The sequence below is a fragment of the Calliphora vicina genome, chromosome 5, assembly GCF_958450345.1.
Source record: "Calliphora vicina chromosome 5, idCalVici1.1, whole genome shotgun sequence".
Lineage (NCBI taxonomy): Eukaryota > Metazoa > Arthropoda > Insecta > Diptera > Calliphoridae > Calliphora > Calliphora vicina.
In genome coordinates, this window is record NC_088784.1 from 55,401,790 (window position 1) to 55,416,706 (window position 14,917).

The window sequence follows — 14,917 nt, forward strand, 5'->3', positions numbered from 1 at the left end:
AGCATGAACATCGAGTTAAAAATAACAAAGTTATTAGCATTTCCCTACGTCATATATTCAAGAAAAACGACATTTTTGTATTATTTGCTCACTGTTTTGCATGCAAAAGTTATGTAAACAACTATGTCAACAATATAAATGCGAGTAAAATATGAGTAAACTAGGACTTTTTGCTCAATGTTTAGTAAGATAAAACTCGTATAACTTTGTTATTTTTCATTCGAAATTATTGTTTTATACCTTGTTTGAAAGATAATTTTCTAGAAGTTTAGGTTTATTGCAAATGTTTAAAATACAGTATTCAAATAGGGAATTTTTTTAAGATATCGGAATTTTACAACTTTCAATCGATTTCCGGCACGTGTTCTAGTTATCCGATTGCACTTAAATTTTGCAGTAGTTAGTTTTAGCTGCTAATGAACAAAATAAGACCCATCCAAAGCAAATCTATTTTTAAGAGCATGTCTAGTGCACACGCATTATAAAGAAATAAACTACTTTTAATCAGTCTAGCTTGAGAATTCCAACAAGCAGGTTGTGTATCGTTTTTTATTGCACAATTTAAGAATCAGCGTTGCCAGTGAAAAAAAATTGTCCCAACTTTTAAAGATATATGATGAACAATATGATATTTTACATTTTGTATTGGGGAAAAGAGACGAAAGTTATTGTAAAATGTATTATAAAGTCTTAAATCTAGCGCATTAGTTATTTATATTAAATTGATATCAAAAGTATACATTGTATTAGAATTAAACTTTTTTAACATTTTATCTGTAGCCTGAAATGAATTGCAACAAAACTTGTTATTCTCATCAATGAATCTAAAAGTTCATATTGAAATTCCCTTTCTACGTAAGCGTTGCTGGTTGGTAAAATTAACATATTAAGAACGGCCAATGCTAAGTCTTTAAAGAGAAATGTTCCACCTACCGAAAAGTTCCATTTCATTTCAATATTGAAAATTCATTATATACTTTAAAAATAGTTCTATTTTCTGATAACCGTTTAAGCATTTCTTATAAAGCTTTTTAAGTACAAAAAACAATTTTCTTTTAAAATTTCTATTTCTCCATTTTTATATTTTGTAATATATTTCTCCATTTTTATATTTTGTAATTCCATTTCCAATTCTGTGCCAAAATCGATAGATTCCTGATTCCAAAAAATCCGTCGAACCAATAGCAAATTTTAATGAGCATATTCAGTTATCAATATTTCCATTAGTATTTAAAAATGACGCGTCATGACGGCTTAAACATTTTAGAAGAAAAAATTAATATTGTTGAAACTATTTGATCATGTATGCTACCTGCATCCATATGTTCAGATTATAAATGATTAATTTTATTAACTATTCGGTTAATAAATATCAAAAAAAATATTTCAAGAAAACCAAATAATTTGTTAAAAAAATCGCCAAATAAATCGCCAACTAGTCTGTAAATCGCCATGTCGCCAATTGGAAATTTTGGTCGCCAAAGGCAATGAAAAATCGCCACGTTTGGCGAGAAATCGCCACATCTGACAGCCCTGCATACAACAATTGTTTGAAAAATTTACACACATTTGTTATGCTCTTTTAAATACTTTTGTTCATTCATCGCTGAGCATGCGAAGAAAACACATATGGCGGACTATCGTCATTTTTTTTTCAGAAATTTATTAAGCATTGTTGTTGGTTGTTCTCGTTCGAAGCATAGCAAACACACGCGTTTCAATTACAATTGAACACAATAAAACAAAGTCAAAAATAAATACAAAATTTAAGTGAATTTCGGACTTACAACGTATATTTTTTCATTTCCTTAAAATTTAAATTACATTCATTTAATAAATTGGTTTTATTTGACAAAAATCCTAAATCTAAACTTTCTTAATTTTGTTATTATTTTAAGTGTTTGACATTATGTTCGCTGGGTAGCTCTCTCACCAATACATCTTCATTTTTATTTTTGAACATCACTGGTGTATAACTAATACAATCGTAAAATGCAATAGAATAGGTTGCCTTTCCCTGATTTAAATGCACGTACAAACCCGGTTTTCCCTTTTTTCCCCGTTCTTTTAAAAGGACGGTTGCGCTAAGTATCCCACAAATAAGGATTATTTGTGTCGAATTTCAACTTGATAACGTGAATGTGATTTCGAATGTGCACGTTAAAAATATTGACTCATCCACGAATAATATGGTCTTGTGGTTTCTCTTTACATAATACCTATTATTGCTAATTTTGTATGGATACTGCTATTATTTAGACATTTTGTACCATAGTGCCATAAAGAAGCGTAACCACTTTTTTAGTACAAATTTGTTTGATGTGTTTTGTAAGATCAAACAGCATCAAAATAAAATATTTTTTGTTTTGAATCATTCTAAGTAAAATAAGTTTTCGTAATAAATAAATGAATTCAAATATATTTTATTTAGTGGTTACGTCTTTTTCGTGAAATATTTGCCATACTTTAAGTCCTTCTCTAGTTCTATCGTATCACATACGGAATAACATAACAATGGGACTCTATTAATTATAGACAGATCTTTTCAATATTTAGTAATACTGTTTCTGTTGGATAACCTTAAATTTATAGAATTCTATGATTTCAGTAATAGTTTAGTAATGAAAGTCATATTCAATGATAATACTGATTTCGTGTGTTTTTGATGTTACTTTCGTTGTTTTACATTTTCGGCGACAACATGTTTTTCTATTAATCCCTTTTCAAGAAATACATGTGCTTACATATTTAATCGAAATTAAAAACCAATTAATATAATTTTGTAAAAAAAAGGAATATGAATTCAATTTATTGAACCAAAACAAAAAGCCAATTAATATTATACGCTTAATCCTTAAATGTGTAAATGAATGAAAACAAACTTACAGTTGAAAAGTTATATACTAAATACATAAATTAAAGGATACAAAAACAGTACAACAGATTTATTTAGCATAGAAAGAGAAAGCCAGAAAAGAGTAAAAGTAAAAATAAAATAAAAAACAATAATAATAAGACTAAAAAATAATAATATATGGGAAAAGAAACACAAAATAAAAATACAAACAAAAAAAAAATACAAAACAGAGAAATGCTTCTTAAATTTAAATATAAATCCTATGTGTATGTATGGATGTATGTATGTTTGTATTTGGATGCGTAAGTAAGTCTGTAGTTTGTGCATGAATGAATGAGTGTTTTCGTCCTTTAATATTTTACACACAGATACGAAATATAAACAAATAAAATGAACAAGTTCAGAAAGGAAGAAAAGACTGTATGGAACAGTCAACCGACAGAGGAACAGTCAGTCAGACAGACAGACAGAGAGACATACATTACATCCTGGTATAATAATAGTCAAATGTATATATGTATGCATTTATACAAAGCTTTCGCGTGTACATATTTTATGGGAGTTTGTATGTGTGTGCTTATGGCAGTGTAGTAGTAGTTTTTTTTATTGTTTCACACAAAACCAGTGTTGGTATTTGTGTGTGTGTGTGCATGTATGTACGAGTGTGTGTGTGTCTTTCTTTAATTTTTTTGTTTTTTGGTTTTTCATAAAACATAAATAAATTACAAAATATCATCTCATAAATATCTACGATGTATCCTTCTTTGAGGGGATACTAAACTTGTGTCACCATAAACTAAAGAATCATTTCCAGGCGATAAACTGCCAACACTCTCAGGGGTACCACGAATTCCTGCAATAAAAACAAAATGAATGAATGAAAAAATATACAAATATATACTTATTTATAAAACACACAACTAAATCCTTAAATAAGAAATTATTTTAGGTAAATAAGAGAACATAGGTTCCATAAGTTAAAAAATAATTTGGTCAGACTACTGCATCCCAGAATATAAAATAAAAATTAAATATTTGGTCCCTCTATAAGTACAAAGTAATACCTAGACTTTGAATAAGTTAAATAAGGAATTGAATTTTTCCATCTTCGAAATTATATACAGTTACGAACAACTACTTTCATGTCGAATATATTGCTGAAAGCATAGAGAATTATAGACAGAGACGAGACACTCCGTTTTGTCAAACAAAATTACATGTCTAATATATCAACAAAATACATTGACTAACATGTGTTTTGTTGTTGCGAGAGTTAGGTTGTTGACAATTTACCTATGACTGAAGGCCTGAACCTCAAAATTAAATACAAACGAGTACCACTAGTAGTGTCTAGAAATCTATTGTTAACTACATTTATTTATGTTTTAATTTATCTGGCAGAATTAAATGGATTACATTTGATGATTCTTACGGAGGAGCTGTTTTCCGTTTACAGCCCATTTTTAAATTTCTTAATATTCAATAGCATTTGAATATCTGAATAAGATTTACCTTCTTTACTTTAAAAATAATTTTTGTTAAGCAATGCACTGTGGTTCCAAATCAAAATGTGGATAAAATTATGAAAATCGGTATCTTCAGAATTTGGAAAAACTAAGTTTTTTCGGAAGCTGACAATCTGCTCTCCTCCAATACAAATTGGTTTTTCAATTGGACATTTCGTTTTCTCGACAGAAGCGCCAGAAGTTCAACAAATTTTGAATCATATTTTCGTTATTTTTTTTATATTTTACTGCTTTACTAAATTAGATATATCTCAATGGTTTTACCATATAGAAATTCATACTTCAAAACATAGATAAACATTGATATAGGCTTTTATTAAATGTATATCTTATATTTATGGGCCTCTCCATTTTCCTGTTATAGTCCTTTAAACTTGGTTCTCAAATATACTGATATTTTTTTTCTAAGAATGTTATATAGCTTGCCAAAAAAAAGGCCGTCGAAGCCCGTCCAATGACTATATACATCATTTAAAGAAACTTCTGGGGACTTCTTTTTTTTAATTTTTACGGAATGGAATTTTTAGAAATATTTCTTTATTTATTATTGATTTTTATATATCTAGACCCTACTGTAACTTGAAATATAGTAAATACAGATCTTTTTAAAAATTTAGTTTCAGAAAGACATGAAAAAGTATTTTTTTAATTTTTTATTAATGTTTTTATATGTATATCTAGACCCTACTGTAACTTGAAAAAAAGTTTATATTGATCTTTTAAAGATTTTTTTTTGGAATCGGAGATACCAATTCTATATAAAAAGATCGCCAAATAATTTTGTCCACCTAGATTTTGATTTGGAACCACAGTGCAATGGTATAATGTTTTGCTCAACCCACTAAAACAAGAATTATGAATAAATCAACTTAACATTTAATATACAATAAATTCATAATATTTAACTTAATTTCACTTTACTCTTAAAAAGTATTTGACTTCTTTATTAAAATTAAACAAATAAATTAATTCAGTAGTCTATGTATGATTGAAATTATTATTAGAATTTACCAAAAATATAGTTTTTATAGTTCTAATTAATAGTGATGAATTTATGAACCTTTCCCGGAAAACCTTCTATTAAGGTTTTTATTGAGATTTCTGTCATTTTGTTCGAACACGTAGTCCATCTCCGTTTTGGAAACCTTTTTTGTGACCTTCAATTATCTTTTAACAAGAGCCTCTCTTGGTACAAATACCAAATTATTGTTCTTTTACCACTCAAGACCTTGCTTACCATAGTGACAGGATGCCAAATTAGGCCAAAAATAAAAGGTCATAATAAGAAGTCTTATGAGTAGTAGCATCCTCTTTTGCAAATATTCCTTGATGTACATTTCGGTATTTATAGAGCCCTTTGTAACAAATGTTTGGCTTATTTTGCCGCAACTGCATATTGCTTGTCATGCCAAGAACTTTTTGTGAAAATTTTCTGCTTTTGGGTCCTAAACTTTTCTACAACATTCCTTCGAGCATCAGCAACATAAAATTATTGACCCGAAAGCTGCGAAAACGTACATTTTGTCAACCATTTTATTATATAAAATTTGACTTCAATTTCCGTACTTTGTCTTTGGCCATTATATTTAATTATATATAATTTATTACATTTTTGTTTTTTTTCACACATTCCGTTATTGGACCTCTTACGACTATCTGACTCCACCAACATATTTAAAATTGACAAACGCGTTACAACACCAACAATAAAAATATATGTTTTTTCAATATGAATGGTGTCTAAAAAATCTTTGCATACTGAGTGAAGAAAATAAAAAATTGGTTATATATACTCGAATTTTGTGCCAATAGGCCTTTTTATGAATGTTATCGCATTTGAAAGAGGTTGTATAGCGTTTAGTTAAAAAATATTTTTTTTAAGTTCTACAAATAAAAATAATGGCAGGAAATCGCATTTCGAAAAAGATTATACTTTTTGTATTTTAATTATTATAAAGGAAAATGATTATGGGCTAAGAGTATCACATGAAACACTCCGAAATGAGCTACTAAAACACAAATATTCTTCAGGAATGGCTAGGAAAAAACCCCTGCTCTAAATCAAAAATATTGAGAAACGATTAAGATTTTCTATAGAGTACATTTCACTCCCTCCAGAGTGCTGGGACGACTAAATTTTTTCTGATGAGACAAAACTAATGTTGTACTGTCATGATGGAATCCAAAAAGTTTGGCGAAAACCTAATTCCTACAGTTAAGTTTGGAAAGCTTTCTGTTATGGTATGGGGTTGTATATCCAGTAAGGGAGTAGGGTTAATCAGGATTTTGGATAAAATATTGACGAAATAAGTTTATCTTGATGTTTTAAAAACCGATTTAACCGCTATCATTCTGAAATTCGGTTTTGTTGACCCAGTAAATTCAAACAAGTTTTAATACAAATATTACTAGACAATGATCCCAAACATAACTCTTATTTATTTGGTCGTGGTTACTATATAACTGTTCAAAAGTTATTGATAGCCCTGCCCGAAGTCCTGATATTAACCATATCGAAAATTTGTGGGTACATTTAAAGAAAAAAGTGGGAAAAATATCGCCAAAGAATCAAAACGAATAAATTAAAGAAGAGTGGGACAAAATACCCTTGGAATATGATATCCCTAAGCTAATTAACTCAATGGGCAGCCGTAATTGATGCTCAAGTTGGACACACAATATATTAGCAGCTAAAACCCTGGAAATGTATCACAAACTTAATATTTTATCGAATGTGCAAACATTTATTTGATAGTATAAAAATTGATTTTTTTTGTCCTTTTTTATTATAAATATGAATGGTTTTATTGAAATTGATTTTTTTTGTTATCTATTATATTAATAAATATATGTTTATAAAAAATGTGTTGAAAATAATAAAAAAAGTTGATTATTTATATTAGTAATCAATATTTTTTTTGAAATTTTGTCATTTTTTCTCTATGTGCAAAGAGTTTTTTGACAAACTGTACATATTTTAATCAGATTAACAAAAAATGAACATAATTGGCATTAAACATAATAACGGAAATGCTTTACAAAGGTAACTTGATAAAAAAAAAAAAAAAAAAATACTTGGGTGAAACGTTTTAATGAAAAACGTGTGTTAAGGTTTTTTTGATCTCAGACCTTATATGATGAATTCCACACAAGAACGCAGAGAAAACACAAGTATTTGACCTTGGGTTTTCCGATTTTTACTATATGCTATTTCCATGTTTGCTGTACATATTTTCTAAACCAGATACAAGTATACTCATAAATAAGGCAAGTTTAAATATGCTCACAAAAAATATGCACAAAATTACGCACTAAAACTTCATGAATATGCGAAGAAAAAAAAGCTTTAAATTTATTTTATTGTAATACAAAATTACAAATGTTACAAAATGTTTTTTCAGTTTTCAAATTATTAAATTATCTTCATTGGTTACATAAAATGGCGAAAAAAGTAATATTTTGTAAGAAAATTAAAAAATGTTCATAAAAAAATGTTATTTGCCTTCAACAGACAGACAAACCGACGGACATACAAAAAATTAAAAATTAATTTTTTCTAAAAACTAGTGAAATGTGCAAGAAATGTGGCATAGCTCATGAATAACCTTTAACTTATGAGGTGGTGGTAAATTTTACACCCTCTCTTCATTTTTTTAAAGTTTTATCAAAAAGGCTTGCGAAATAAAGTGCCTGTATTTTTGTTTCAAATAACATTTTGCTTTCTTTTTTTAATTTTTTTAAATTAAAATTGTTGTATCTTATTGTTAAAAAGCAAATATTAACGAAAAAATGTTTTTTAAAGTAAAATTTTTTGCAAAAATTATAAGGTGTAAAATTTACACCACATCTGTAACTATGTCAAAAATTTTCACGTCATAAGTTAAAGGATAATACGGTAGTAGTAGTACATTATAAGTTTTTATTTATTGCATATTTGAGAACATAAGAAAAGCAAGGTTTTAAAGGTAGCCGCCATTTGCAGGAATGAGGTCTAACAAGCTGACCGTCTATCGCAGTACTCAAGTACATTGTTCATAGCCCCGATAAGGACACGTTTTAGGTTTTAGAGATTCCAAATTTGAGTGAAGAATAGTGTACACCATGCACAAACTTATGTGAACCAATCATTAATTTCGGTGACCCTTACCACTCATGGAGAATGCTATAAAAAGCTCCACGAAAAACAGTTACCATAAAAATACTTTTCTATTCAATGAGTCCACAATGTAAAGTTAATGTTGAAAAAAGCTTTTTTTTTTTGGAAATTAATAGTACATTTGAAAGGTTTCAGTTTGTTTCGGATTAGGCTAAATAATGATTACTTGGTCGAATATTAGGTGGTTTTGTTCGAATTCGGCCTGCAAAACATATTCGGCGAGACTCTACCACTCAGCTGCAAAACAATGAAGTAATAAACAAGATGTGGAACAATTTAAAGTCATATTAATTAATACAATTAATATCCGATAAATATTTTTCATATAATTGAAAATATATGAGGGAATTTCCTTGGAAAAGTCTTCGAGAGCGGTAATCAATTTGAAACAAAAGAGTACCACTGCGGTACTCAATAACGCCGGTACTCAATAATGCCGGCAATAACCATTACAAAATCGATTGCTTTATTATTATACAATTTGTCTAATTTAATTTGTTTTCTTATTCATGTACTATGCACCGTATAAAAACAATTATTTATAATTATTTCCATATCCGGCTAAATTATAAATATTGAAAAATACTATACCTAATTTAAACGAATCACAGTGTAAAAAAAAATAAGAACGAACAAATTAAACAAGAAAATCAAATATAAGTAACATTAATTATATAATAAGAATCTTAGAAAAACATTTAAATCTACAGTACAATTTTGTGAGTATAATACTCATAGAATATACCAGAAAATATTTTTTTTTAATATTTTATGAACACCCATAGTCCTACATACATATAACACCGTACGACACTTAATATTAGACACGAACCGAATGATATACGTCTGAAACTATAAATTAAATGGAGCCAAACTGCGTTTTCAGTTTTTCATTTCGTGATCCTGTTTCCTTTTAAATGGAAAAATATTTCTGATCATCCTACTATGCCAAATTTGGCGTCAACTGATCAAGAAGAGTTGTAAAATATTTCGTATCATTTTTATTTTATCCTGTCAGGATCAAAAGATGTCAAAAATGTCCTTTGAAATTTTTATCCTTGAATATCCTTTTAGATTTCTAATAATTTTTTTTCAAAAAAATATTGAGTTAAAGATTCAAATATTGAATACCACAAGCCACAAGATCTTATGATACCCTACACCGAGTATATGATTATAAAGAGTTTTTTTATGATATGAAACTTATTTGTGTTGAATCTTATTTGAATACCAAAATTTTCGGTAGTGTGCCTTATATGGGAGCTATGACTAATTATGGATCAATCGCCACAAAATTTGGTGGGATGCTTTGCGAATATATGAAACATATTTGTGTTGAATTTGGTTTAGATATTGACATAAACATGCACTTTTCTTAATAAAACTTTTTTTTATATTTTAATTTGAACTTTATATATGGGGCATTTCACGTCAAGTGAACCAACTTTTGAAATCGATGTCTTCCGATCGCGATGAAATTTGCACCAATGTTAGTTCTATTGGATAGTAATTCGGACACCATTTTTCAACAAGATCGGTCAAGAACTCTCTGAGTTATAGGAGGTCAAAATTTGACATTTTGGCCAAACAGGTGTTTTTTTTTATCCATATAACTTATTACCTATTGTTCTTAGCAAAATGTGTCCCAAATAGTTTAGATAGCTATTTATGCAATCTTTCGAAAAAAAAAAATTAAAAAAATTTAAAAAAATATTTTTGATTTTTTTTTTTTTAAATCAAAAATATTTTTGACTTTTTTTCAAAATGGGCCCTTTTTATTTTTTTTAAGAAAGCTTAGGTCTTTTCCTAAGCGACCTATATGGTCGCTTAGTGGGATGCGAGTGGGATATCTATCAAAAAAAATATTTTGTAACTCAAGATTTAAAATTTTTGAATTTTTTTGCAAAATCAAAAACTTTGTTGACTTTTTTTAAAAAAAATGGACCCATTTTTTAATTTTTTTTTTTTGCTCAGAAGAGCATCCCACTCGCTTAGTGGGATGCGAGTGGGATATTTATAAAAAAAATGTTTTGTAACTCAAGACATACAATTTTTTACTTTTTTTGAAAAATCAAAAACCTTTTTGACTTTTTTTTCCAAAATGGACTCTTTTTTTATTAATTTTTTTTCTCAAAAGAAAGCTAAGGTCTTTTCCTTTAAAACCTTTTTGGTCGCTTAGTGGGATGCGAGTGGGATATCTATCAAAATAAATGTTTTGTAACTCAAGACAAATGTTTTTAAATTGTTTTTTTTTTCATATTTGTGTGTAAGTGTTTCTAAAACCTTAAAAATAAAAACCACAACAACTGACCGATAATAGCCACTGGAGGGGTGCAATATGAGGCCGACCGCTATTAATTTTCCACCTTGTCTGAGTTCCAAATTTGTCTGAGTTTTGTATCTTGCGGCTTTTTTAGTCAATCCTAGAGGTAGTTTTCAGCGCACGTGATTTTCATTGTTAAAATATCAGGTGCCCCAGAAACAAATTTTTGGAATCAAGTGGAAATATTTTATGGCCCTTCTCCGAAGTACCAGTTTATTTATTATTTTATGACATTTGACTTTAAGAAGTGGGTGGAGAGGTAGAAGTTGACAGGTAGGTTATTTATATGGTGGTTTATTTTTATTATTATTTGTAACATTTGGTTAAACTAGGTACTTTAGTATGTAAGCCCTTCTTGACCCTAATAAAAGATTTTAGACTCATTCATTAAAACGTACTACCTATATGATCTTAAAAAACTATTTATTGTCATTCTGAAGACATACGGAAATCAGTTTTTTAGAAACAGCGTTAAAGTTAAGACGTGTGTTATTTACATAAATACTTACAAAATTCAAAATGTCTACGACTTCTAAAAAGGCTAAGGTTGAAAATGAAATTTATTCGTCTTTTTGTTTTAATCCCTTTAACAAAATGAAGCACAGATCATCAGATATGCGAAATATTTCCGACGGCTTATTAAAAAAATTCCCTACGCTGTCAAAACGATTGAAAATTTGTGGATCATGCAGGAAAGAGCTCGGAAAGTTGAACGAATTACCGAATTTGAATAGTAATGAGCCTTGCGTTGAAGTTATTCCAGATGAAGACAAAAGTAATTCCGAGAATGAAGACAGAACTGTTGATGATGATGGTTATTCTAACTTTTCAAATTCAACGAATGAGTGTCGAAACCAATACCATAAGGATGCAGTAGAAGTTCTTGAACAAATAAAAGAGAAATACAAAACGTCACAGAGTGAAGCTGAAAGAATTCAACTTCTCACGCTTGCTCCAAGAACATGGAGTTCTGCAAAAACAATGACTGAGTTTGGAACGTCTCAACGAAAAGCAAGAATTGCTAAACAATTGGTTGCTGAGGGAAAAACTTTGGAGTGCGATACTAAATCTCTAATAACTCAGTTTTATCAGCGAGATGATATGAGTCGCCTGATGCCAGGGATGAAAGACTGGATGTCTGTACGAATCGATGGCAAGAAAGTTCAAATGCAGAAGAGAATGGTTCTCTGTAACCTGAATGAATTATTCGCAACATTTCAATCTGAATACGAGGATGTCAAAATTGGATTCACAAAATTTACACAACTGAGGCCAAAACATTGCGTTTTGGCAGGAAGCAGCGGAACTCACACAGTATGTGTTTGTATTTACCATGAAAATGTTAAATTGATGTTGAAGGAAATCAACTTAAATTACTTAAAAGATGATTCATCAGAAGATTTACACCATTACCGCGATTGCCTTAAATTGACTATGTGCCCTAATGCTACAACTTCTTGCCACTTAGGTGAATGTTCGAATTGCCCGGAAACCACATCCATCAAAGAAAATTTAATCAACTCTTTTGATCGAGAATGTATTGAGGAGTTAAAATTTGAATCTTGGCTTCAGACTGAAAGATGCACACTGAAAACCATAATTTTAAATGTGGATGATTTTGTGGAAGAACTGTGTAGAGGATTGCTAAATTTGAGAACCCATGACTTTTTAGTCAAAGAGCAGTGGTCATTCTTCAAGGACTTGAAAACACATTTGAAGTCTGGTGAATTCATTATTTCATTTGATTTCGCAGAGAACTATAAATATGTTCTTCAGGATTCCATACAAGCATTCCACTTCAATAACGACCAAGCAACTATATTCACAGTAGTTATTTACTACATGAAAGAAGAAAACCTGGAACACAAAAGTATGGCAATCATATCCGACGATTTAAAACATGACACCGTTGCAGTTTATGAGTACCAGAAGATAATACTAAATTATCTAAAATCAAAATTTACAGTAGAAAAGGTATACTACGTTTCGGACGGAGCTCGTCAACATTTTAAAAACAAAAGTAGCTTCGCAAATCTTACAGCTCATGAAAAAGATTTTGGAATGCCAGCTGAGTGGCATTTTCATCCTACTGCTCATGGTAAAGGAGCATGTGATGGTATTGGAGCAAACCTCAAAAGAAATGCAGCGAAGTATAGCCTCCAGTGCTCTCATCAAGATCGCATCTTAGATGCGACTGCTTTATTCCATTGGGCAAAGAATTATTGTAAAGAAACTAAAATAGTTTTTAGTAGCAAAGAGGATCATGAGGAAACATTGAAAACACTAAAGAGCAGATTCGATGCTGCGGTAACAATCGATGGCACTGCTCAATACCATGCTTTCATACCGCTTGTCGATGGAAGACTCAAATTAAAAAAGTTTTCTGCATCTACTCAATGCGATTTCTTTCCAAAGCCAAAAAAGAAGCCAGCAGCGAAACCAGTAGCTGAATCTAATAACGCCAAGAAAGGATTGACAAAAAAAAAGCAGCTAATAAAGGTGACAAATAAGGAGGATAAAAGTATGGATATTTGAAAATTTAAAAACTTCATAAATTAAGTGTAAAAATAGTTATTATATAAATTGATCTATTGTGATTAAGATTAAATTTTACTAAATTATTCATCTTTTTATTATTATTATTATTATTATTATTATTATTATTATTATTATATATTAAATTAATTATTATTACAAATAAATAACAAAATTAAATTATTCAACATTTCCATAGAAAAAAAGTGATTTTTATTCCTGAGGTTAACATATTATGGGTATTACAGTATCGAGGCTATGAAATTTTAGTTGGGTATGTTACATACCATCGGAAAGGCTAATGTGTCTAGTTTCTCTGCGTAAGTTTAATTTTTAAGGTTTACACACAAATATGAAAAAAATTAAAATAGTGCAAATTTAAAAACCTTTGTCTTGAGTTACAAAACATTTATTCTGATAGATATCCCACTCGCATCCCACTAAGCGACCAAAAAGGTTTTAAAGGAAAAGACCTAAGCTTTCTTTTGAGAAAAAAAAATTAATAAAAAAAGATTCCATTTTGGAAAAAAAAAGTCAAAAAGGTTTTTGATTTTTCAAAAAAAAGTAAAAAATTGTTTGTCTTGAGTTACAAAACATTTTTTTTATAGATATCCCACTCGCATCCCACTAAGCGACAAAAAGGGTGTTAAAGGAAAACACATAAGCATTCTTCTGAGCAAAAAAAAAAAATTAAAAAATGGGTCCATTTTTTTAAAAAAAGTCAACAAAGTTTTTGATTTTGCAAAAAAAATCAAAAATTTTAAATCTTGAGTTACAAAATATTTTTTTGATAGATATCCCACTCGCATCCCACTAAGCCACCATATAGGTCGCTTAGGAAAAGACCTAAGCTTTCTTAAAAAGAATAAAAAAAAAATAAAAAGGGCCCATTTTGAAAAAAAAAGTCAAAAATATTTTTGATTTAAAAAAAAAAATCAAAAATATTTTATTAAATTTTTTTATTTTTTTTCTTTCGAAAGATTGCATAAATAGCTATCTAAACTATTTGGGACACATTTTGCTAAGAACAATAGGTAATAAGTTATATGGATAAAAAAAAACACCTGTTTGGCCAAAATGTCAAATTTTGACCTCCTATAACTCAGAAAGTTCTTGACCGATCTTGTTGAAAAATGGTGGAATTACTATCCAAGAACTAACATTGGTGCAAATTTCATCGCGATCGGAAGACATCGATTTCAAAAGTTGGTTCACTTGACGTGAAATGCCCCATATATAAAGGATGAAATTTTGACATTTAGTATAGAATATTTGGGTCTTTAACGCACTATTTTTTTAAAAGGAATTTATTGGCAATCTTAATGGATATTAAAGGATAAAAATTGTAAAGGAAATTTTTGACATCTTTTTATACTTACAGGATAAAATAAAGATAATACACAATATTTTACAATTCTTCTTGTTCTTTTGACATAAAATTTGTCATTGTTGGATCAATTTTTAAATATTTTTTTAAAAAATGTACATACTTCTTTGAAACGAAATGAAAAACTGAAAAC

The 14,917-nt window shown here is 29.1% G+C and overlaps 1 protein-coding gene across 1 annotated transcript in view; it reads right to left on the reverse strand.

The window, feature by feature from the left end:
* Positions 1-2,775: 2,775 nt before the first annotated feature.
* Gp210 (nucleoporin 210) overlaps positions 2,776-14,917 on the reverse strand; it is a 168,170-nt gene continuing 156,028 nt past the window's right edge. Inside the window, exon 25 of the mRNA XM_065512218.1 lies at positions 2,776-3,710. Within this exon, the coding sequence (XP_065368290.1) occupies positions 3,595-3,710 (116 nt within the window). The 3' untranslated portion in view covers positions 2,776-3,594. The remainder of the gene's footprint in view (positions 3,711-14,917) is intronic.